The sequence below is a fragment of the Lepidochelys kempii genome, chromosome 7 (genome assembly GCF_965140265.1).
Source record: "Lepidochelys kempii isolate rLepKem1 chromosome 7, rLepKem1.hap2, whole genome shotgun sequence".
Lineage (NCBI taxonomy): Eukaryota > Metazoa > Chordata > Testudines > Cheloniidae > Lepidochelys > Lepidochelys kempii.
In genome coordinates this window covers 67,130,308-67,155,081 of record NC_133262.1, presented here as the reverse complement: position 1 = coordinate 67,155,081, position 24,774 = coordinate 67,130,308, and the positions used below count along the sequence as shown (strand labels likewise).

At 41.6% G+C, this 24,774-nt stretch overlaps 1 protein-coding gene across 1 annotated transcript in view; it reads right to left on the bottom strand.

Annotated features, from left to right (window-relative positions):
- Positions 1–24,774, bottom strand: part of ZMIZ1 (zinc finger MIZ-type containing 1) — a 472,323-nt gene that overhangs the window by 202,491 nt on the left and 245,058 nt on the right. The window contains 1 exon segment of the mRNA XM_073353233.1: positions 3,148–3,258. Coding sequence (XP_073209334.1) covers positions 3,148–3,207 — 60 coding nt within the window. The 5' untranslated portion in view covers positions 3,208–3,258.

The following is a 24,774-nucleotide window of genomic DNA, read 5'->3' as shown; positions in this document are numbered from 1 at the left end:
TTTAAAACGCAAAAAAATAAGGAGAAAAATCACAACTTTGATCCTGAAACAGGAGTCAATGGAGTCAGAAAAGGATATTGTCTGAGTCTCAGAGACTGGGAAGAAAGAAACCTGAGCTGACGCTCTGTTGTAACCCGATCCAGTTAAAGAGGTATAGGGATTACCATTTGTAGTGTTTCTCAGGGGTTGGGGTGAGGGGCAGGGAGTGCCGCAGACAGTTCTCAGTCTGGTTGCATGGGCCAATAGCTGCTAGAAAGGTTATAAAATGTGTAGACACTGGACGCCAAGGAAGGATTTTTGATGGGGTGGTGGGGTTTTTTTTTGGCATTGCCTTTCGTGCTCCTGATGTGTTAACAATCTCGCAAAGCACACATCTTTCTAGGAAAGAAGGGCAATGTTACTTTTGTTTACTAGGTGGTGGGGGTGGAGTGGAGTAGATAAGGTAGGGAAGGATGTCTGACACAGGCACGATTCCCAACTGTCAATACATAGCACAAAGTATTATCAGGCTCCCCACATCAAGGAAGCTGTATGTGAGTAAGAGCAAGGGGCCCGACCCTTAGCTGCTGTAAAGCAACACAGCTCCACAGATTTATACCATCTGGGGATCTGGGCCAACCGACGGGCAAACCCAGTTAATATTTTGAAGCAAGGACTCTTGATACCAGGAGGGCATTTAGAAATGCATGGGCCAAAGATTCCCAGCATTGAGGCAGTAGGGCAGGATCAGTTTATGTGATCTTTTCCCACTGTTATAAAAAGACATTGTATAGGATTTTAAAATTGCCATTACTAAAATTGTGAAAAACTAAGGGGCTATTTATAGGCTAACCTTTTCACGGAAAAAAATACATTAGTCTATATAAAAAAAGCCCAAACCAAAGAAGCTTATGCTGAGGAACTAAACTCGGTGTGCATTCTCTGCATTCAGCTGCTGGATTGCCAGGCTACCGTTGTTAGTGGGTGAGGGTAAAAAATATACCCATGGAATACACAGAGAACAGCATCTTCCATCCAGCCCCATCTGTCTCCCTCAGCCTGACCTGGAGGTCTGCTTCTAGGGCTGGGAAAGGCGGTTGCTCCCCATGCTTCACCTGCTCTCGGCCTCTCAGTGGGGACGGTCAGGAAGCAGGCCAATTAGCGCCAAACAAGATTGATTTGGGGGATGTGGATACTTATCCCCAAGAAGCGGGGCTGAGGCCCCACAACTTGATTTTACTTGGGCCTCTGTACCGCCATGAGAGAACTTTCAGGTCCCTTGACTAGGGCTGGATTTGGACCAACTGAAGTCCATGAACCAGACTCATCGGATTTGTCCCAGCTTCTGCGCTTATTAAAAATTGTGTGTGGGGGGGGGGGGGGGAGGGGAGTGAAGCACAGGGGGGATATCAGCTGTTTTAGACAATCTTCTAACCTTCCCAAAACCAGCTGTTTTCAGCTCCCCACGTCAGTAAAACCAGACTAGAAAATAAACAAAAACTTTCAGAACCAAAGCCTCCGGCTGCTTTAAAATAATTGATTTGTATGAAAAAAATATCCTTTAACTTAGAAAACATAATCCTCGGCTAACAGCCACATGCCAGATAGTGCTGCACAGTGTGATGCTATACAATGGTGGCTATTTCTAAAGCTAAGAGCAAGGAAGCAGATAAAAGCAATAGAAGACGATGTTTCAGAAGTCTAGGTGTAGCCAATATACCACCACTTGTTCTTACTTTAATCTGAGCTTCAAATGAGGATTTAAGTTAGGGTACTAAATTCTCACTCCATCGTGCAAAAGAAAGTTATGAGTGGAGAGAGGACCACAGCATGAAGAATGTTTTTAACAGAGAGAGATTTTTATGCTACAAGGGTAAGATTTCATACATAGTTAACACACACATTAACCGGGGATCCTACTAGAATTATTTATTATTTGTATCACAGCAGTACCCAGAGGCTAGAACCTCATCATGTTGGTACTGTATAAACATATAATAGAGACCGACCCTGCCCTGCAGAAATTAAAAAAATGGAAGCAAATAATCTATACTGGCCTCTGGATCATCATGGTGACAATTGTTCAGGAAGTATTATGAGAGGTGAACTGGTAAAAAAGGGGGGAAATTGTCGAAAGTGTTATAAAAAATGTGTCCCCTTTTTTTGGTTGTAATTTGAAATTTCACTGAAACAAAAATTCAGAACATTTCATCCGGCTCTAATGAGTGATATTTTAGAGTTCATCTCGTGGGATCCATTTGGGTTAAGAGACCTCCCGAATACATTTTTAAAAGGCCACATGGTGGGGTGGGCGTGGGGATCCCTATTCAAATTGGTTGGAAATAAAATACAGCAACCTTTAGCGTCATCTCGAATTGAGAAACTGCACCCCCACCATCACCCACCCACAGCGACAGATTCCTGTCAGAGAAAGTATGCAGCTGGAGGGCGGGAGTCAGGCAGCACAGCTCACAAGGAGGAGTGAGCAGGCAGAGATGGTGTCAGCTTCTTCTGCCATCAATTAGACAAGCATTTGGAACTACTTCTTTCCTCCCCCAGTAATTCAGAGAGGGTAACATTTTTAAAAGCCCCAAAGGAATTCTGGAGCCTAAATTCCATTTTCAAAAGTGATTTAGGTATTTAGGGCCCAGATCCTCAAAGCAACTAGTTCCTGCTGAAATCAATGGGAGCGAGCCTAAGTCCTACAGACTTTCAATGAAACTTAGGCTCCTAAGTGCCTACGTCATTTCTGAACATGGGGCTTAGATGCTTATGAAAATTTAGCCCCAGTCTTCAGTCCCTAAACCTCAGCTTAGTTATTTAGCCAGAAACATTTTTAAAAACCACACATTAAGAACAAACATCAACTGACTATGAACTCATTCATTTGGTTTGTTCACCACTCTCTGCTTCTGGGGAGCAAACTGATTAACCCAAGCAGACGACTCTCTGGAATGGGGAGTTCAAAAGGTTTTGTTCTGTGGCGATCCTTGCAGGAGACGTTTGTCTACTCAGCCAGATTAGAAGGTTCCCTCCACACCCCTTACAAAAAGATAAAAAGGATGATCATTATACAGGCTCCAAAAGCAGCTATGTGCCATGCCAGGCAACGCAATGCCATGGCTGCTCTAGCTTTACTCATAGTAGTGGTCTCCAGTTTCAGCTTACCTGTTTTATGCACTGCAGCCGGTCATTGGTCTGCTGTATGTGCCTGTCCATAGAATTCATTTTGATTGTCTCCACTTGGCTTCTACCTGAAAGCCATTAAAATCCCTCAATCTGCAAGATAAAAAGAAGAGGAAAGATCACTGAACAAAGTTCATGCACTTCTGCCAACTCTACTGACAGAGAGACCATGGATGTTACACATCATGGGGTTTATCCTTCCTTCCTGGGGATGATTTTTTTTCTCTTCTGGTTTGGGAAAGGGAGCTCTGTCAGGGGGCCCACAAGGTATGCACAGGCAGAGGCTCTGTATTTTAAATTCAACAATGACATTCCAAAGTCACATGATGACACCTAGCTAGGTGAAGCAAACTCCACTGGGAGCATTTGTGAAGTCAATGACAAAGGTTCCTTTTACACAAAGAACTACAGAACTACTTCAACAAATGCCACTAAAATGAAACAGCAAAACTGCTGGCAACGTCCAAGAAGTCTGGATTTTATGAAGACATGGACATAAAGGATTTGCCCTCCTCTTTCTATGGGAAAAAACCTCTCGCTCTCACAAGTATTTCGGATGCACTGTACTATTACATGGCCAGCAAATAAGGACTGGGATTACACAACTGAGCCTAAATACACTTGCCTAAGTATTTGTTAGGAAAGCTTTGGATCTCGGTACTTTCAGTTAGACTGATAAGAATACCTTGATATAAAACATCATTTAAAAATGGTTCTGGAAGGAGCAGTGGTGGCAATGAGCACAGGACTGGGATTCAGGACTCAGGCAAGATTTTCAAAAGTGACTAGTGATTTTGGGTGCCCATCTTGACATACCTTAAAGGAGTCTGATTTTCAAATGTGCTGAGCAACAGACACCCTCTAAAAATCTGGATCCTTTAAGATGTCTCTCTTTAAGCCACAAAAACTACTAGTTGCTTTTGAAAAATCTTTGCTTCTGTTTTTATCCCCGGCTTTGCTTCTGATTTGCTATGTAACCTTAGGGAAGCCACAAACTCTCTGAGCCTCATTTTATGCATCTGGAAAATGAGCAGCATACTCCCATCTCAAAGAGGTGTTGAGAATTTTGATTTGCGTGGGTATAGCACGAGCAAATCATCACATGAGAAACAACACCAAGGAATTATGATGATATAAACAGCAAAACTGCGATCTGTTGGCCCCACTATTAACACTCAGCATGTTGAGCTATGTTTGCGAATGTAGGCAGCTATCAAGAGAAGCCAGAGTTAAATCGGTTTGTTAACCCCTTTTCAGAGTCAGGCTTCATGCTACCCTGCACTTGCACATTAGCATCTCTGGTCAAAATAATGAATATATCAGCACAGAATTGTTTTTCAGTGAATATATCAACACAGAATTGTTTTTCAGTGGTGGTGAAATGCAAGTAAAGAATTAAGATCAGTGACCATGCTAGGTACAAGGAAGGTACTGGGTTAGCAAGTAACCTCTGCATCTCATTCTGGATTCTATTTTCTAAATCCTTCTTATCTCTGCCTCAACCCATCCCACAGCTAAAAGCTATGCCACTTATGGCTCAATCCATTTTAGAGACAGGGATAAATATCCACTTGGGATTTTGCTCTGGCCTTTCAACTACTGTAGTCAACACTAAGCTTGGCATCTAGGCCAACTGGAATGCAGTACAAACAAAGGTAACCCGCTGAGCCCCACAGTCCATACGCACTGTCTGTGGATTGAGTTTAACAGAGTCCCTCTTGGCTTTATCTGTTCTTTTACTTTAGTGGAAGAGCAGTTGCTTGGAAAGACGGAAACTTGGATTCCAACCAGCAATTTCTGTCCATAATTCACAATATCAACTGCTACACACTGCAATTTGTTTAAAAGCAGAACTGTAACAAGGCTCTAGCTATGTATAATTGTAAGTAACAGGCTTAACAGTTTTAAAGGCTTTTTTCTAATACTCCTTTCTCAGGCAAGGGTGATGAGCCAGCCAGCCAGCCAGGCCGCCCCGCCCCTTTCTCCTAACCCCTTTCATGACACTCTGAGTGGACACGGAGTGGATACTGTGTCACAAAACTGGTCTTTGCCCATATGGATTTCTCTGTCCTTGCAAGACTGTGATAGCCAGCTTGGAAGAACACTGTAAGAGGCTGCTTTCTCACACCCAATGACTAGGGCAGCGGGTTGGGGGGGAGAGAGAGGAATATTAGGATATTGGATATTAGAAAAAACAATTTCACGAAGAGGGTGGTGAAGCACTGGAATAGGTTACCTAGGGAGACAGTGGAATCTCCATCCATAGAGATTTTTAGGGCCTGGCTTGACAAAGCCCAGGCTGGGATGATTTAGTTGGTGTTGGTCCTGCTTTGTGCAGGGGGTTGGACTAGATGACCCCCTGAGATATCTTCCAACCCTAATCTTCCATGATTCTATGAGAGGGGAAGGACAGAATCTGCACGACACATTTTCATGGCATATTTACATGACTGCAAACTTTATACTGGCACAACAGGATTCCAAGTTTGCACTCCAATGTTTGCCATTGTGAATTCTAGTTTCATTCCTATCACACCTAGCAGTTTGTTTTGTTTATCATAGCTCTGTCCCTGAAAGTCTTCTCGCTCTCCACACACACACACTCTGAAAGAGAGGGTGGATTTTTCTGATTCTTGTTCTCCTAGGGAAGCTAAAACCCTTCCCCACTCCCACCTCACATCACTTTAAAGCCCTACAATTAGAGCACCTCTAAAAGTCTGCAGTGTGAATGCCCAGCCCCCAGAAAGGGAATTGTGCTCCCCTGGATGGAGATGCTGAATGCATCACTGTCACAGCACGATGGATTCCAGACCATGGCATCCGTGTGTGTCCCACGCACCCTAGCCGTCTGAGATTTCTGTACCTAACTGATAACGTTCTCTCATGGCTCCTGCCGGATTAGACTTTGGGAGAGAAATCTTTTCTGCTAGACAGCTAAATGAGGTCTTACAACAGCAGCTCAAGCACCTCATCCCCACACTCCAGACACAAGAGGGTTCAATAAAGCACTCCTGTCAATAAATTATAATACTCATGGAATGGTAAAGCCAGTTTCATGTACAAGTATCATTATTAGACTTTGCCTGCACCACCTTCTCAATGGCAGGCACTGTCTAAGAACCCTTTAGAAAACGCAGATTCATATATTTTATTAAAAATGAGTAACACATTCTTATCTGCTTACAAGACCCCAAAACAACCTCAGTAGCCATGGCGTTTAATCTTTCAGTGGACAGCAGAGGTATTTATCATGAGATAAGCTAGCCCAGACATGACACCACTTCAGCAACAATCCATCTTAAGAACTGGAATACATTATCTGCATTTTAATTGCTCATTGGGACAGAAGGAAAAGAACTCTTTACAAACAAAACAAAAACAGTAGAAATTTTCTTAACCAGCCAGTAATCACAATGCTGTGTTTAAGCTGCTTTTGGAACAGAGATAAGTGCCCTTTTTTGGCATTTTTAGTTAACCCTCTCACAGCTATAGAACCCTGTAGAATCCAATCTCAAAAAACAACTCTCCTCCAGGCAATAGATTCAAGGACATCCCCAATACCTCCAGAAAACATGATTCCGCTGCAAGGCTGCATGTACCAGGCACTGAAGCTGTCAGCTAATAACAACAGAAAACTCCTATGGTGCTGTTGGCAGTATAATGTGGGGCTGGGAGACTGCAGGGGGATTCTATAGAGATAATGATAATGACTTGCATTTATGTAGTACCATTCATGCCAGAAGATTGCAAAGAATTTTACAAATTGATTTATAAACTGTATATAATACACCTCCAATCATCTGACTTCCAGTTAACCACGTGTAAATGATGGTTGATCTCAGCTACCTGAACCATGCATTACTCTCCCATTTGTCCAAAACCACATCTTCCCCAACAGCGGTAAATTTCTCAGAAACTTTTAGGAAAATCAGGGCTGTACAACATGCAAAAATAAACCATGATAGTCATGCAGCTACCTCAGAGTAACATGGAAGCTGTTTCATTGCCCATAGCAACACTTAATGGTTTTGGATGGGAAGTAAAGAACACCATGTGCACAGAGAAAAAAGAAAGCTGAATAATTGCCAAGGTACTGAGGGCTGGCCACATGCGGAAAATTAAAGGCACGACTATACTAGTATAATTACACTACTATAGTTATACCAATAGACCTCTGTGTGTGGACACACTCATTCTGGAATAAGAGTGCTCTTTTCTGGTTTAGTTTATGTCTCTTTGAATGAGGATGCAACCCTACTGAAGATTAGCCGTAGTACTGTACCTTACTTTGAAAATAACAGTGTTTAAGCAAGGGCAAACTCAACAGACTGGAATGGGACCAGCCTTCTATTATTTAGTTAAGTGCTGTATCAGGTCACAAGTGAAAATGACTTTGTTGGGTCTCATTCTAGTCTCTTGTATATCAACGTTAGCAAACCACAGCAGGATTCGGCACAACAACCAGCCTCTGTTCAGAGGGATAGCAGCAGGGGTTGCTGATCAGCATTAAAGGGCATCAACAGAGCTGTGGGGAAGAGGAAGCTTACTTGGTGCCTTAAAAAACAAAAGAATCTCTCTCTCTCTCTATTTCTCTCTCTCTCTCTCTCACACACACACACAAATAAATTACTACTGTTTTACATGCTAACTCCATCTACAAGGATGAAAAGAATTGTTCCTGTTTCCCTTTGGTTATATTGTTCCGTGCATGGAGAATGTATTCTCCTGTTGTGTTTCTGTGGCATAGACCTGCTCTCTTTTAAAGAAAATATTATGTACATTATTCTTCCCTTCCCTCCCCACAAGCATGTGAGTTTATAGCTCCAGGCAGTAATTAAATAGACCTCATTTACGTATTTATGATGCCTCAAAAGGGGGAAAGTTTTTTTTTTTAAAGGAACAGATGTATTGACCTATTAGACAATGATTTTTTTTAAACCTTAAATGTATTGAATCTTTCTCTGGTGAACTACAGTTAGAAATATGTTCTTAAGTAGGGATTATGTAGTGGATGATAGAAAAAATGGAAAAGGGAATTTCTCATCTTGCTGTTCTAGTTTATTATATTGGTTGATATTCCCCACATTTTGAGTTTTCAATTAATTTTTTGTCAAAAGTTTGATTTTCAATCAAAAATATTTTCAAAAAGCATATCATTAAAAAAATAAAGTTTTTAATCAGTTTTAGAGCTGTTTGAAACATTTCAAAAGTCACACATTTCAACATTTCAAAAATTTGAGATTTTTTAAAATGAAAAAGAATGATTGTTTTGAAAAAAATTGTGACTTTTTTTTATCATTGCTACTTCATATGGTAGGTTATGACATGAACCGCTATTAAATCAATCACAGAACAGATTCAAACGTCAAAATTGCATGTCATTTGTGACATAACTGAGAATTGCTGGCTGGTGACCTTTAGAATGACTAGGGTGCCAAGTAGATTCAAAAATAATGTATTTGGCACTTTACATCCATGAAACCTCACAACACCCCTGTAAGATAGGTACGTGTCAGCCATATTTTACAGGTGGCAAAACACAATCAGAGCTGATTGACTAGCCCATTGCCATGCGGAGAGTCAATGGCATGTAAGAGTAGAATTCCTGAGTCTTCTGGTCCCAGGTATGAAGCTCACCGGCAGATTGGTGGGAGGAAGTTGACACAGATTTTGCCTTACAACTAGCACGAATACATGTTGTTAACCACTCACTTTCATGAGCACTCAAGCTGCTGACCAAATTCCTTGCTCTACACATACACACAAAGCAGCTACCTATGTGTACACTACTGTATCAGACACCATAAAGAGTAGACAAACTGGATTGCATAAAATAAGAGCAGACCCAAGTCACCAGCTAAAACCTGAGTCCAACCTTTTCGAGAGGGTATCAAAATTTTGGTCCCTTCTTCACTCAGTGCTTGTGCCCATACACACTTTCATACCGCTCCACTTTCTGGTTTTGAGATGCAAGTAGTACTGAAATACCATAGGAAATTGCTTATGCCTGATCCATGGAAGTAGTAGTAACTGGGAATGTCACAAGAAAGCCTATTCAGTAAGTTTCTGCCTTATTGCTAGACCACAGAGGCTCACATAATACTTGCGCACACTGCCTGGAAACCATTACTCTCATTACCATTACCATATAGGCCCAGCATATAAACCAAAGTGATCAATTTGTAAACAATTACTAACTGATTAGTTTTGGCAAATAGATGGGAGATCCTTTAACATACAGGCAGAACTAGAGAATGGAACTTGTCTTGAAAGTAAACAATGTGTCAGCATGTATGATGGGTAATAAATAATATGTCATTTTGTAATTTAATTACTTACTTCATGTAATCAACCTAACCGTTGATTAGAACGTCACTGACAAATGAGATGGCGTTTTTAGACTCAAGAGATTAGTGGTAACATAAATATAAATAAATAAGTAGAGTGGAGTAATACCCACGAACAAAAAGTAATTACCTGAATTTAAAGTTAATGTTTTAAAAATTAAAGATGGAGTTACAAATAGATAACAAGATAAAGGAGAAGAAGTTTGGTAGGAGTGCACTCCTCTTAACTCATTGCATCTCATCTATTGATTTTTATCCCTTCCGCTCTCCGAGACGTAAAGGAACATCCACCACAATGTATGTGCTCAGAACAGCTAGTGTCTAAAAGGGAGAGAAAATAACTGCTGTGGGGCAAACAACAAGGGCCTAAAGATGTTGCCAGGTGAGAGCTCAGTGGGTCAAGATACTTGGTTTCAATTTTACAAGTTGAGGGTATAAAGAAGATGCACTCTAGCAGCCACCATCTGGGAAATCACGTGTTTGTTATCAATAAAAGGGTCAGACTTGGAGCCACTTGGAACCAGTCAATTGAAGTGGGAAATTTATTGAGAAAAGAAATCACACTGGTGTAGTGTACTTCATTTCTTTGTTTTAACCTTAACGAGGTGCGAGGAAGGCAAAGAAAACAATTTCCAAAGCAAGAATTCTACAATACATTTAAAATAACCCTGTCTCCCCTCAGTATCGGATGGTAGCATAGGATGAAGCACAAACTGCTGGTGAATGCTGTTGCTATGTTATTCAATCAGATACAATGGAATAATTTGTTATATGTCTCTACTATGCTGAGAGTCATAAGAGAAGGCTAAGAATTTTTTTTAATCTAATAAGTGTCTTTGATCAGGCTACAAACCAGGCTATGAACAGGATGGGAGGGGATTACATTGGCTAATGAATCAATTAAGTCATCAGCAAAGAAGTGGCTCAAGCTATGGTGTTGAAGTTTAACACAGAGATGATTAAGATGAGACATTTGTATTGTACCATTTACACATCAGGGGGGTTAAAAACAATTAATTTGCCTAACATACCATCTCTGTCAGGAGAGCAGCCAACTGAGTGCTTCACCTATACAAAAGGAGTTTAGTTTCTGCACAAAAACTTGACCAAGGAAGATCATTACATATTAAGATGTAAGCATGGAGGATTTAGCACCATTCGTGATTTCACAACATTTGCTGTTCAAATATAAAGGTACTCTATTTACTGAAACATGCCTTGAAATGACATGCACTGTTTTCACTTTATATGCACACATGTCCTATATTGCTACTACATATGTTGGTTTGTAGTATACATCTATATTAATAGGAAGAACAATGCTAAATGAAACTATTTCATTTAAAAGTACTTAAAGAACCTTCCTGTTGATTAGCTGTGTTGAAGTGAGATTGTAGGTCTGTTTTGATTAACAAAAGTACTGCACATATTTCCCCCCCTCCTAGACAAGCCAGCAGATGTCTCCCTTTTCTACTAAAGCCGAGAGAGCTCCATTCCTTTCTCACACAGCAGTCTTGTGTTTCTTTAAGCCTTTACAAGCCCCTACAAATCCTTTGCTGCTGCTTCCTAACAGGGAGCACTAAAACTGACACTGTCTGTCTGACCTTGTGGTTATTGATTAACTATCTCCCCATTCGCTGCCATCTTTCACACCTCCAGAGCTTGCAAATAGAGAGCTAAGGAGTTGCAGTCATACTCCCTGACAGCTATTCTCAAAAAGGGCTGCCTTTGGAGATGCAGAGAGAGAACACTGCTGTTTGATCAAATGCGTTAATGTCAAGACTAAATACCAAACAGGTTCTGACAGCGCGTACCGTTTAATATAAATTTGTTACAACAATTCAACACAAATAGGAGAAGGAGAAAAAAGAATCCTAAACCCAATTATTTATTGGTTTAAAAATATCCACTGCACTTTCCTTTCACAGCAATATGCTCCCCTAAAATTCAGGGAGGGGGGAACAGGGCAGAAAACCACTGGCATGCTAAATACTGAAAATGGTCCTGGATACCATATTCTAAGCTATCCAGCTTTTACAATAGTTAGATCACAGAATATTTTTCAACATTTTAAACACTGTATTACTCCAATACAACCATCACTCTTAAGCCTCAGGATTAAATAATGCCCTCCATAGGCTCAAAACATACTTTCCAATTACAGACCAAGTAGGACTGTTTGAGTGCTAAGGTATTTCTGTTTCCTTCTGAAAGACACTGAAGGAAACCACTTGTCCTACTAAATATTTTATAAACTATAAAATTTTATAGTAGGTTTATGTATGCTCGAGATTATAAACATTTTAAATAAACTATAGCATTTTTCTTTATTGAAAAGCATATTTAAAAACAAAGTTACGTCCTGAACTATAGGTGTGGGGGTGGAGGGGCAGAGTTGAGGAGTGGTGGTGGCGTATACACACAGATTATATATTACATTCATTTTTAGGTACTTATGCTAACATCCTTAGATATCGTAACAAAAAAATGATGACATATAGACCTTTGGGCATAGGCACCTAATAATAAGATACAATGTATAATGCTTTGTGCATACACATACACATAAAAACATTAAAACTGTGTTGTTTTTAAATCTGCTTTTCCAAAAAAAATTCAAAAATGCACTTAAACATTGTTTTCATCTAGAGAATAAAACTGTGAGAAGTTTAATATCCATCCATGACAACTATTTTATTTCCCTTGCTAAATCAGTACTTCAAAAAATAAGAAGCATGAAATGTCAGGTGAAAGGCCATTTAGTCATTAAACATTTGAAAAAGGAAGTAGTTTTAATAAAGCTTTATTTACCATAAGCTGCTAAATAGCTACTGCTTTTGGCTTTGAGCTATTAAAAAGGGCCAGATGTGAGACAAAGCAGCGTTTGTTATGCTGGGCGAGGAAGAATAGATATTTGTGCAGTACTGCTTTCCATTGTTGCTGTATAAATGTGCAATAATCCCCCAAAGACTTTCTATCATCTTTGACGGAGAGAAAGCAAGAGAGAGAGAGAGTTTGTGTGCATGCATGCCGCCAAAACTCACAGCTTCAGTGAGGGGTGGGAGTGGATTTATTTAATTTATGGTGGTTTGAACGGTGAGCGCTGGCAGTTATGTTGGGTTAAGAAAGCTTTTTCCACAGCCATGTGCTTGAGAACTTGATTGTATACATGGTCTATTATGTACAGACATGTACACAGACACACAGAAAACCAAATCCACACAGGCTTTTGAAAAAAAAAAGACGACGACATGACAGCTTGCATAAGCAAGCCTGCTGGACCCCTCTGGGAGGAGGAGCGGTGGTGCACAGAAATTATTCAATCATCAAGCACATCTGCAGCCTGATTACAAAAGCAAAGGTGGTAGGGTTGTCTGGAGAGCGCACAGCACTGTGATCCGACCTGTGGGGGGTGGGGAACCACAGACGAGTGGGATCAGAGGGACAGAACAGTATCACATCTCTACCCAAGTGTAACACTTCTTTAAATCTCTACACACTGATCATTGGCCAGTACAATAAACTTAAAGCACATGAACGGTCTTTCACCAGTGGCCCTCACCTCTGGCCCACTGGCTGAAATGACTGGTTTCCCCAGGCCAAATACAGTATCTGTGCAAATCCAGTTTCAAGTAATCGCCCTGCTGCATGCTTGTATTATAAGGTTGGTTTCCCTACATTCCACCTAAGCCCAAGCATCAAAAACTCTGTCAAGCTTCTTATATTTAGAGAAGGTAGGGGGAAAGATAGACACTTCAGTTTATAACAGCAAGAAGTAATAAGACAAAATTAGAGGAAAAAATGCTTAAATGTGTGCTCCTAGGGAGCAAGAGCTGACAGACCTGCTGTAGCATCCTCAGAGGCTTTGCACACTGCCATGTAGACAGATCAGCCAGCACAAACATTGACAGTTCCACAGCAAAGTCCACTGATCCAGTGGTTTATTAAATATACTGTAGCTTGCAGGCAAGAAATGCTAATCTGCACAGGGACAGCTACAAGCAAATGAGCCATCTCTAACAAGTGACCCTGATCACTCAGCTAACACCACTACCATCAAAAGAAACTCCCCAGGATACTTGCAAATGCCTAAAATGAGAGGGGACCGGACTCCCCTTTCTCCAATCCATGGTCCCATATCCAAGAAAGAAAGAAAGCTATTTTGTGTAAATTAAGTGGACGTTTCTATGCATTGGAACGAAGTATCTGTTGAGGCAATAGGTCCCTTTAAGAGGGGAAGAGAGCAAGGAATGGGATTGGTATCCGAACAGGACACCCTTCACTGGATGTTCAGATCTGAAGTTAGGTCTGTAATGACTAAATGTTTTTACCATCCTATGGCCTCCCAGATTTCTCAACAGAGCGGCGGCCTCCGAGACCCCTAAGCAGAAGACAGGACTGAGCAGACTAGCCACCTGGTTAGTGATAGAGCTGCATTTTCTCTCCAGAGATCAACCTGCTCAGTGTCTGAACACTACAGCTGAGGTCCCCGTTGATAGGCTCAGTGGTGCGATTCGGGATGGAGTGACTACAGAGACCAATCCCATGTCTCAGCAGGTAAGGATGGACCACAGGCACACTGGAAGTGGCAGAGGGAAACTTCTGCTGCTGCCGCCACATGTGCTGTACGTGTTCTGTGGGTAAGGGCCCCAGGCTCCAGGGATATCAGTACGGTGCCTTGGCACTGTGACTATAGAGGCTGTCTTGCTGGCCAGTAAATTACAAATAAAACCCCAACTGGGTTGGACAGGTTCACCCAGGTCCTCTTTGGATACAGGCTCACAGATGCTGGGTTTTGCAACAAGAACAGAAGCAAAAAAAGCAAATACTTTTCTAGGTACCAGAGTGACCAGCAGCGCCAAAAGCTTCACAGAGAGGACTTCAGAAAGATGGAAAAGAGTCAGTACTAGCAGCAAATGTTAGTAACAATTTAACAATTACCTATCAAAAACTGAAGATGCTGCTTTGTGTTTGCTCTACTCTGATAATATCCCTGCTGGACCAGACAGTAGACAAGATATCAAGCAGAGAGAGGTCAAAGCCTCCTAGGCCCAGCCAGCAGAAACGCTCCTAGCAAGGTAAATCTGAAGTCCACCAAGAATGAAAACTGAGAAGGATTGCACTCTGACATGAAATGCCTTCGTGTTTGTTTAATGTAACTAGGCATGTTTGGGAAGCTGCATCATAAAATTTGAAGGGAACATTTGTTGACATGAAAGTTAGCATTTGTTAAAAACTAAAAACAACACTGTACTATCAGGCATTTTCTTGTATTCCCCAGAACCCATTAGCAATACAGAGTACTTGATCTCTCTCTTCAAAACCATATTCCACCCCACACACATACACACAAATGTGGACAGATCTGGATCCTTTTTTTTGGGGGGGGGGGATCACTAGAATTAAACATAACCCAGAAAATATATATAATTAATTAAAATAGCCAGCAATTTCCTTTTATGGTCCATAAACACAACACAATTTATTCTGTTGCTCTTTCATTCTAGGAGAACTGAAAAACTGCTCCCAAGACCAATACTTTCTGGTTAGCCATCAGGGATTGCTTCACTCTTTCAGAAAAAACCACCGGGGGTAAAAAAGAAGAAAAAAAAAAAGCATTGCTGCAATTAAAAAAACCTCTAGAGAACAGAGAGAACTGAATAGCAGCTGTGGGACATGGACGCTAACAACTTGATCTACCATTATCCTGGTCTGTTCTGATGAAATTTAAGTAAAGATTTACCCAATTTCCCAGAATGGAAGAACAATGAATTCCAGGGGGATGGGCAAAACCCATAAAAGCTAAACATAGCTGAAGGAAGAAGGTAGAAATTAGATGGCTGAGCAATTTTTTTTTTTTTTAACCAGAAAAACAAAGTAGTCACTGGCTGCTCCATTACATTTTCGACATTGCTTTCCAGTATTTATGGAATGTAACCTCTCTGTAGTCCACATTTATCTCTGTTTACTAGGAGTTCTAGCATTTGGGGTGGTGCTTGTTGATAATGACCGAAGCACAGGATATTAAACATCTACACTTCCTACACCATGAAGGCGTTCTCACACAAAATTTTTTGGTGGCCTCAGAGTGTGGCCACCAACTTCCTCCCCCTCCCCCCTGCCAATACTTAATTAACTTTAGAAAAAACAAATAAATATGGACATATACATGTCCGCATCATAATTTATTTATGTAGGTTTTTATTGCAGACTCAATAATAAAAATAATATACAATTGTATCTAGTCTTTACCAGACCTAAACAGAATAGAAACAAATAATTTGCTTGGCACGGTCTTGTCTTTTTGTTGTTGTTTCTTTTGCTTTTTTGGTTGGTATTTTTTTTAAAGACTTGCTAGCTAATAAGTCTGTTTCTGTGAAAAGTGTATATTTGTTAACACTGCTTTGCCTTCCCAGTGACCGCAAGGAGGCTGTAGCTGCGCAAAAAGCTCCTGGTGGCCACATTTGAGAAACGCTGTACCTAGACCTACAGTTTTGATACCTTGTATGTTCAGCTTAACCCTTCATCCTTCCCAGGTACAGAGGTCCATGCAGTTTACCATGTGAAAGTTTTTGGAATAAGACCTTGAAAACAATGATCTTTGGTCATGGTCCATTTCCTCAGGTCCAAGTGGCCACATCTCAAAAGTCCCAATTGACAGAAACGGACAGCCTTGTTCACAGCCTTTGCGCACACACACTCCCCCCCAAACAACAACAACAACAACAAAAACCCAAGGGTTGAATGGGCAAGAAGAGTAACTAATAACATCCTTAATGTTGGCCGTTGCTGGTCAGGAGTGAGGCACACTATCAGAACAGTGCAAGGGATGCTTGGGCTGCCACTGTCACAGCCATACCTATTCTGTGGATTAAATATTTCATTTTCCACAGCTGTCATTCAAGCACACTAAGGAGCAAGTTCATCCCTGATATAATTCCTCTGAAAAAAAATATTTAGGACATGGCAAAGTCCAAGATCCTGCCTGTTCTGCATAGAAATTAGGATCCTCTGGTACTTCTCCAAGAGAAATAGCTCCCCTTGACTGTCCTGGGTCAGACCACGCTCGCCATCCACTCTCTAATTTGCCATGTGTTGCATGTCTCTTTCCACCTCATAATTAGCTCTCTCTCCAGAGATATAGAGAGTCCTCTGTGTACACAGATTTCAAAACCTCTGCATAGATGCAAGACATTCTAAATATCTTCAGTTCCAAAGCATTTTCCAAATGTCACACTGGGTATCTTCTGCTTCAGGAACACAGGTAGGTCCCTAACCACTTTAACTAAAAGAAAAATCTCATTTGGCTGTAAGTAGCAATAGGGCTTTTATCTTCTCTAAACCCCCTGTCCCCAGACATTGAAGGGCAGTGGTGCACATGCATCTTCATGGCACAGATATGCTTGATAAGGTTCCTCATTCTGTACAAGCAAGCAATACACAGGCCTACTACCATCGTGAGTAGGCAAAATGGATAGCCACAGGAATAGCGGAAATTGTTGCGGTTCCTTTTTGGTGTCAAAGGGGGTGGGGTGGAGAGAGAGAGAGAGCTGTACAAAATCCCATTTAAGTCTAATTTCCTTTTCACTATGCCTATGGACTTGACATTAATGTCAGAAGGAATTACACACAAGTGTGCAGATAGACCCCCTAAGAGCACAAGGAAACTCCCAACAAGTATGAACTTTTCAGTGTACTTGGCCAAACAATGACTGGCTCAGGCATTTTTAAAAGAAAGTGCTTTCATATGCGAGATTCCACTGTGCATGACAATATATGAGGGCACTTCATCAAACTGGGAATACCAGCCCATGAAGCCATTGCATATTCTGAGGTTACAGGTCACATCACCAGGTGTCTATTGAAATAATAATGCATTTCACCATACAGATACTTCTTTGTATATAGAGCAGAAATTACCATAGTGTAGATGATTTGTATTGTGCAGCAATTTTGAAAAGGGGACTGCTCTCTAGAAGGAACTGAGAAATAAATTTCATTTGTGACCTCCACCACATAAGAATTCATTCTAAGAAATTTAACTAATTCCACTAGTAAGGTACAGATAACACATGTATCACTACTAACACGTCCTGTCCTACATATTCTCTAATCTGATCTAATAACACAAAGTATAGACAGATATTAGTGTTAATGAGCCAACAAAGAAACTCCCAAATTCAAGATGTAGAATTATAGTGAAAAACAGGATATCTGGAAAATAAATTTCACAGCCAACCCTGTTTCTAGAAGTCTGGACAATTCCATAGCAGCAGATTTCCGGTCACTGCAGCTGCATAAAATTCTGCCTCATGGTCAGGTCTAGAATTCAGCACTTTTTGTACCAAGCGGACAGAAGATCTCTGCTAGCTATAATTATATTAGAACTTGTAACTTCTGTAACCTGCATCATGTGACCATGTGAACAGATATGAGATGACATGCAGCAAAAGACTAGTGTAGACACTGACTAGACAAAAGCATTAAAAAGCCCCCAGGTATTCAGAAGCATTGTGATAGGGCGTCTACCCTACACAAGCTTGATGGGGTACATTAGGACAATTAACATATAGGTATTCCTGGAGGAAAGCCAGAGAACGCTAGGGCCTAATTTGCTGATGAAGTCCAGCTGGGGGAGCAGCTGGGCCAAGTTTATAAAGCTAGGAAGCTGGCAACAGACAGAGGCTGCAGGGAAGTAGGCTGCAGTCACTCCCTGGCAGAAGGGACGTGTGTTGCGGCTAGAGCAGTGATTCTCAACTCTGGTCCACCGCTTGTTCAGGGAAAGCCCCTGGCGGGACGGGCCAGTTTGTTTACCTCCCACTGGCCGCAGTTTGCCGATCCAGGCCAATGGGGGCTGCAGAAAGCAGCGTGGGCCGAGGGATGGGCTGGTCGCCTTTCCCGCAGCCCCCATTGGCCTGGTGAACCACGATCAGTGGGAGCTGTGATCGGCCAAACCTGCGGACACGGCAGGTAAACAAACCAGCCCGGCGCATCAGGGGCTTTCTCTGAACAAGCGATGGACCAGAGTTGAGAACCACTGGGCTAGAGAGAGTAGTCAACAGTTACTCCCTGGGAAGAGGGATATTGAGTTAGTACATCCAGAGAAGTGGGGGAACCAGACACAGTAGGAAAGAATCCCAGGAAGGAGCAACAACGGCTGAGGCAAGCAGACCGAACGTGCCGGGTACAGCATCCCTGGACTGGAAGTAGTGGGCAAGCCAGGATTCCCCTACCAGCCACCGGGAAAGTGGCACCATCAGGACAATGCTGAAGAAGACTGCCCGAGACTGTACAGAAGGACTTTGGGTAACACCCGGAAGGGGACACCATGTAGTGGCCCGACTGGAGGGCCAAGTCACAAAGAGGAGGCTGCAGTTCCTGGAGCAAGAGGGGCCGCAGGATGAGACAGGACGGGTGAAGACATTGCCAGAGGAAGGATGCCTCTACGATGCCTAGTAGAGCTAATATCCAGGACAGCCAGGAGGAGGTGCAACCTGCAGTGAGTGGCCCCTGTCACAAGCATTAATTGTACAAATGCCAAGTTGGGTCTTGAGCAAAAACTGACACAATGGAAGGTTTCAGAGTAGCAGCCGTGTTAGTCTGTATTTGCAAAAAGAAAAGGAGGACTTGTGGCACCTTAGAGACTAACAAATTTATTTGAGCATAAGCTTTCGTGAGCTACAGCTCACTTCATCGGATGCATACTGTGGAAAATACAGAGGATGTTTTTATACACACAAACCATGAAAAAATGGGTGTTTATCACTACAAAAGGTTTTCTCTCCCCCCACCCCACTCTCCTGCTGGTAAGAGATGGAAGAGATCACCAATCCCCAATTAGTCACGTATCCTTTCTTCAGGAGATGGCACAACCACCACTGTTCACCACCACCATCTCCATTGCCCCTGAAAGCCTCAGAATTCTAATTCAGAGGTTCTCAGACTGTGGTCCACGGATCAGCTCCATTCAGGTGGTCCATGGATAGCTCTAAGGTGTGCACCTGGGTAGCTGCACATGAAAGAACGAAGGGCCACCCACCTAATTAGTGGAGCTGCGCAGGCATGGTGCTTGGACCCTGGAGAAGATGCACATGTAAGGTGAGGTGGTGGTTTTGGGGGGAATAGGGGGTGAGAAGAGGGGGTGGGGGGAATTTGGGACATGCAGGGCTGCGGTGGCCGGAGAAAGAGGTGACTTTCCCCAGCTCCAGGGCTGCGGCTGCTGAGGAGAGATGGCCCTCCCTCCCAGCCTCAGCTCTGTGGTTACTGTGGTGGGGGAGAGACCCCACTCCTTGCCAGCCCCAGCTCGGGGGCTGCCGCATAGGGGGAGAGAGGGCACATTCATGGCATTAGAAAGGTAAGACTACTATATTAAAATATGAGTTATGGGCTTTTATTTGTAGAACAAAAAATGTTCATTATTATAAATTAATCTGTTAAACTCATATTGCACATGCACATGATGTCTGGAATAAAGTAGTCTGGGTCCAGATGGCAGTTTCTTTTCCTCTTCCCTCTATCCCTCCTTTCATAGGGTTTTCTTTTCTTTTCTTTCAAAATGCTCATTATGGCATGACACGGCACAACAGGGCTCAAAACGCTGAACACTTCTTTTTTGTTCTGAACTGCAACACTCCACACTCCAGAGGTCAGCTTTATAGCCTTCACATTTTTCTGAACCCCTGCTTGATTAGACACACACTGGAGTGAGTAACATGCATACAAAGTTGGCAGTGCTGTAGGCATTAGTAGGTGCAGCATCTTATTCTTTGAAACAATACACAGTTCTACCAAATGTAATAACAAGGATACGCCTTTGAATTAGAACTATCTGTACAAACACAACATCGGATACACTTTGTACATAGACATATGTAACTGGCCTGTAGTGCCCCCTGCTGACCTAGTGTAGCACTGCAGACACTCCCTCAGTTTCGCTTCTCTCAGGGCCCCTGTATAACTCCAGACGGTCCAAAAGGAAGCGAGACAAAATTCCCCCACTGGGGTTCTACATTATTAAACACAATTTACTTTGAAACTGACTCTCTGCTCTTGGATGCAGAGGTTGCACAGCCTTCCTTCTTGGGGCCTGGGGTCTCTGCAAGCTCCTCTCCCTTAGGAGAGTTTCTCTCTCTTTGAGCACCTGGCTACAACTGAGCCCTGATGGGCTTTTATCAGGCCTACATACTCATCATGCATTTAACTGCTTAGATAGGTTTGTTCCCCTTAAATTAGATCACCATGGGTCCAGACTCCCTTGAAAGGGGCTAGTAACCCCATGACACATATACACCACATTTTCATACTGATAAAACTCCTTCGGGGACATGCCGTTGGCAATTCCTAACCACGTCATCGGTAACAAGTTCTCTTTTCTTCTCTTTTTGCTCCCTGGAAGGGCTGCTCATTTTTCACCGTGCAACATGCTTATTTCTGCCATTAAATAAAAACACCGTGCATAGTGTTTATTTCTGCCAGTAACCAGCAGAGCTGAAATTCTGTGATATTTAAACCAGTTCTAGTAGCCACCGTGAACCAGGCCTATAAGGAGTTACCCAGTTCCTGCCTATCACATGGCTGGGTTATCAAAGAAAAGAGAAGACTGGAGCAAAGGAGGCATATAAAAAGGGGATGGTCTTACTTCTGCCAGCTGGCTGAAGAGGGGTCTCAGATGGCTAGTACGCAGTAGTTAGAGTTGATTTGTTCTAGTTTTGCAATGTGTTTTTGGATATAAAGCAAGCCCTGAGGAAAAGTATGAAGTAACCTGTAGCTGAGATTTTTATTTTTCCTTTCCCACCAGCTGATGCTGCCTTTGAGTCAGGCAGAATTCAAAACTAAGGTCAGTTCCTCCATCAAGCCACAGTGTACTCTCCTGACTGGCCTATGAATGAATGACCCTCCACCATGCTGGCGCCCTCCTCACTCCCTTGGCACAGCTCTGGAATGAGGAGATCTGCACTGTTTCACCCTTTCCTGGGTACTATATTCTTCCTATCAGCTGGCTGCGGGGTGGGCAGGACAGCTCCATCTTCCTCTTTTGGAGGGAGAGTTTCCCCCCGCCCCCCAAGGTGGTGATGTTAGGTGAAGATTTCTGGTGGTTTCTATTTCTCCCTCTAACACTCCTAGCAAGAAAGAGAAAGGACACTGCAGTTCCAAATGAATCACAATGTTTTGTCCAATGCTAAACTTCCAATTTGGCTTCATACAGAAGTCAGAAGCAAAACAGAGATTCTCTCTTTGACCAACAGTCTGCTTGACCAGCACAAGATCAAGCACAATGCACTCAGTTCACAGGTCTCATGCAGTGTAGACCACTGCATATTTGACAGAGGCCTTTGAGACTAGGCCAGGAGGGCAAAACCTAGGAACTTTCCACTTTGCCCCAAGTCTAACTCTAAATAGCTTCAACTTTAAGATTAGAGAATGTCCATGAAAAGTCATTATATGGCTGGAATGGAGTTGCAGAAATATTAATATTTAACAGGAATATTAATTTACTGCCCATTTCAGAAATCATGGTACAATCCTGTTTTACATTTAGTTTGGCTAGCATCCTGTGAGCATTCACTTGCAGGACAATGAAATAGACCGGACTTTATTTTGGGCCTAAGGATATTGTGTCAAGACATATGGAAGAAAAGTTATCACATAGCAGTTCAGAATCACAAGGAAAGGGCAGCAGTATCATGGTACAATTATTTTATCTCACAGAACAAACAATGATAAAGTCGTTGATCTCTCTTCTAGTTCTAACTCTTAAACTTCTAATTTCACCTTTTAATCTCTAGGCAAGCAGACATATTGTAGGCAGTAAGACAATACGTACAGCGTAGATTTTCGTGAATCTCTTCCATTCACCAGCCAATGTCATGGCCATTTGCAAATAGCAAATGGCTGAGAGATCAAAACAACAAACCACAAACTGAACTTCAGCTGCAGACAACTAAAAATATATATTTTTAAAGGGAGGTTGTAGGAACGAAACAGAACACACTAGCTGCTAGCACAGTTCTTTCACCTTGCCATCAATATTAGGGGAGATATAAGCAAATGGAAGGTCTATGGTATAGTAAGTGACAACAGGCCAACTCTTTTAAACAGTGCTGTGAAAAAACATACCTTCTATTTTAAATCACCGTTAATTCAAAGGTGGGACACTTCTCTCCTTTTTAAATGATACTGAGTAAATCTGGTTGACATTTTTTGATTGTTCAAAAGTGTGTTGAAATTTGTCCTGGAAAAATTAGCATATTTTTCAACTTTTTAAAAAAATGTCAATTATTTTTTTTATGAAATGTTCACCATTTTTGACCGGCTCAACTACTGAGCTTGACTATTGTATGTGGGGATTTCATATTCAAGATTTATGACAACAACATTAATAAAAAGAAAAGGAGGACTTGTGGCACCTTAGAGACTAACCAATTTATTAGAGCATAAGCTTTCGTGAGCTACAGCTCACTTCTTCAGATGCATATCGTGGAAACTGTAGCAGGCTTTATATATACACAGAGAATATGAAACAATACCTATTCCCACCCCACTGTCCTGCTGGTAATAGCTTATCTAAAGTGATTTCCAGCACAAATCCAGGTTTTCTCACCCTCCACCCCCCCACACAAATTCACTCTCCTGCTGGTGATAGCCCATCCAAAGTGATAACTCTTTACACAATGTGCATGACAATTAAGCTGGGCTATTTCCTGCATAAATCCAGGTTCTCACATCCCCCCCACCCCCATACACACACAAACTCACTCTCCTGCTGGTAATAACAACATTAATGTTTATTTTTATGTATCGAGCCCAAGCACTTTACCAGGACTTTTGGGGGAGGAAACAGAAGAAGAGGCACTGTTTTACAAATAAAATTAACAACGCAGTCTTATGCTTTTCAAAGGCTAGGAACAAATGCTCATTCCTCACGTGTTAGGTTCCTAAAGTTGGGGATGATTCTCATTGTATATGCTTAATTACAAAGTCCTCCTAATGCCAACAACAAGAATTCAATTGGTTGTATGTTATTTCCTAAATCTTAGCTACAGTATAGCTGTAGGAGTCGGCCTCTCAGAATATCATAACCATTATCCCTTTCCCTTAGCAGTTTTAAATTCTATATATAACTTGTTTAAAATGATAGAAAAGGTCAGCTTACATTACTTGTACTTTAAGTTTCCCCAAACTTCCATATCACTTTAGTAAGCACTTTTATAATACCAATCCCTGTGCTGCAGCTCAAGGAATAACTCATGGATGACATCCAAACTAGTGTTATGAAATGAACACATGCAAATCCCTGTGATCATGCTGAGAAGCAAAGTTGTACAAAGCTTTCTGATTTGGATGAGAAAAACACCTCGTCCTTTTAGTGTTTTCAGCATAAGTTCTGAGCCCAGTTGGGGCTCAACTAACTGAGTTTAGACTTGAAATGTCAGTTTTGGTTTAAAAAAAATAAATCTGGATGGACGAGTAGGGAACACATATAGATATTTGTAAGAACAAATACAAACATTACAAGGTTGAACACCCAACTGTAATAGTATTTTGGTAGTGTCCAAAAGGCTGAAGTTTACTAAAATGATACTGACCAGAATTTTTTCATTGTCCACAATGAATGAAATGCATAAAATGAAGCAACAGAAATGGTTTAAATATATTAGGGCCATGATTGTACACACTGTTCTGCCTGTGCCAAGCAGCTTGCAGAACGGCCTAAATTTTTGCAAATCATCCAACATGTAAATAACATGAACTAAATTTTAAAGAATGTATGATAAATATATTTTTATATTGCCAACATCCCAATTTTTAAAATCTGGGAAAAAAGTATAATACATTTGGATTTTTTTAAACACTAATTTAACAAACTATGTTCAGAAATTCATGGAGAAATATATAATCCGCAAACCCAGTTTACCATTGGCAATGACCTGGTAGGCCCCTTTATGGATTCAGTGAATGATAAGGAAGAAAGAAATTATGATGGTATCCGGAAGGGAGCCTCTTACAACACTTACTGGCAAGGAAAATATCAGAGTTGGAAGGTCATATAAATTTCTAGACAAGATCTGTCAAAAAGACAAACTACCCAGCAATTTTAGCCTATTGACTAGAGCTGTCCATGTCGACATAACGTTAACATATATTCCAACCCCATCACAAAAAAAGCTGTGTAGTGGGAAGAGAAGCTTCATCCACTCTCTTCATATAGAACAGACCTGCTTGTAAGGAGTGGCTTAAGGAAATATTTTCTCCTTAACCATTT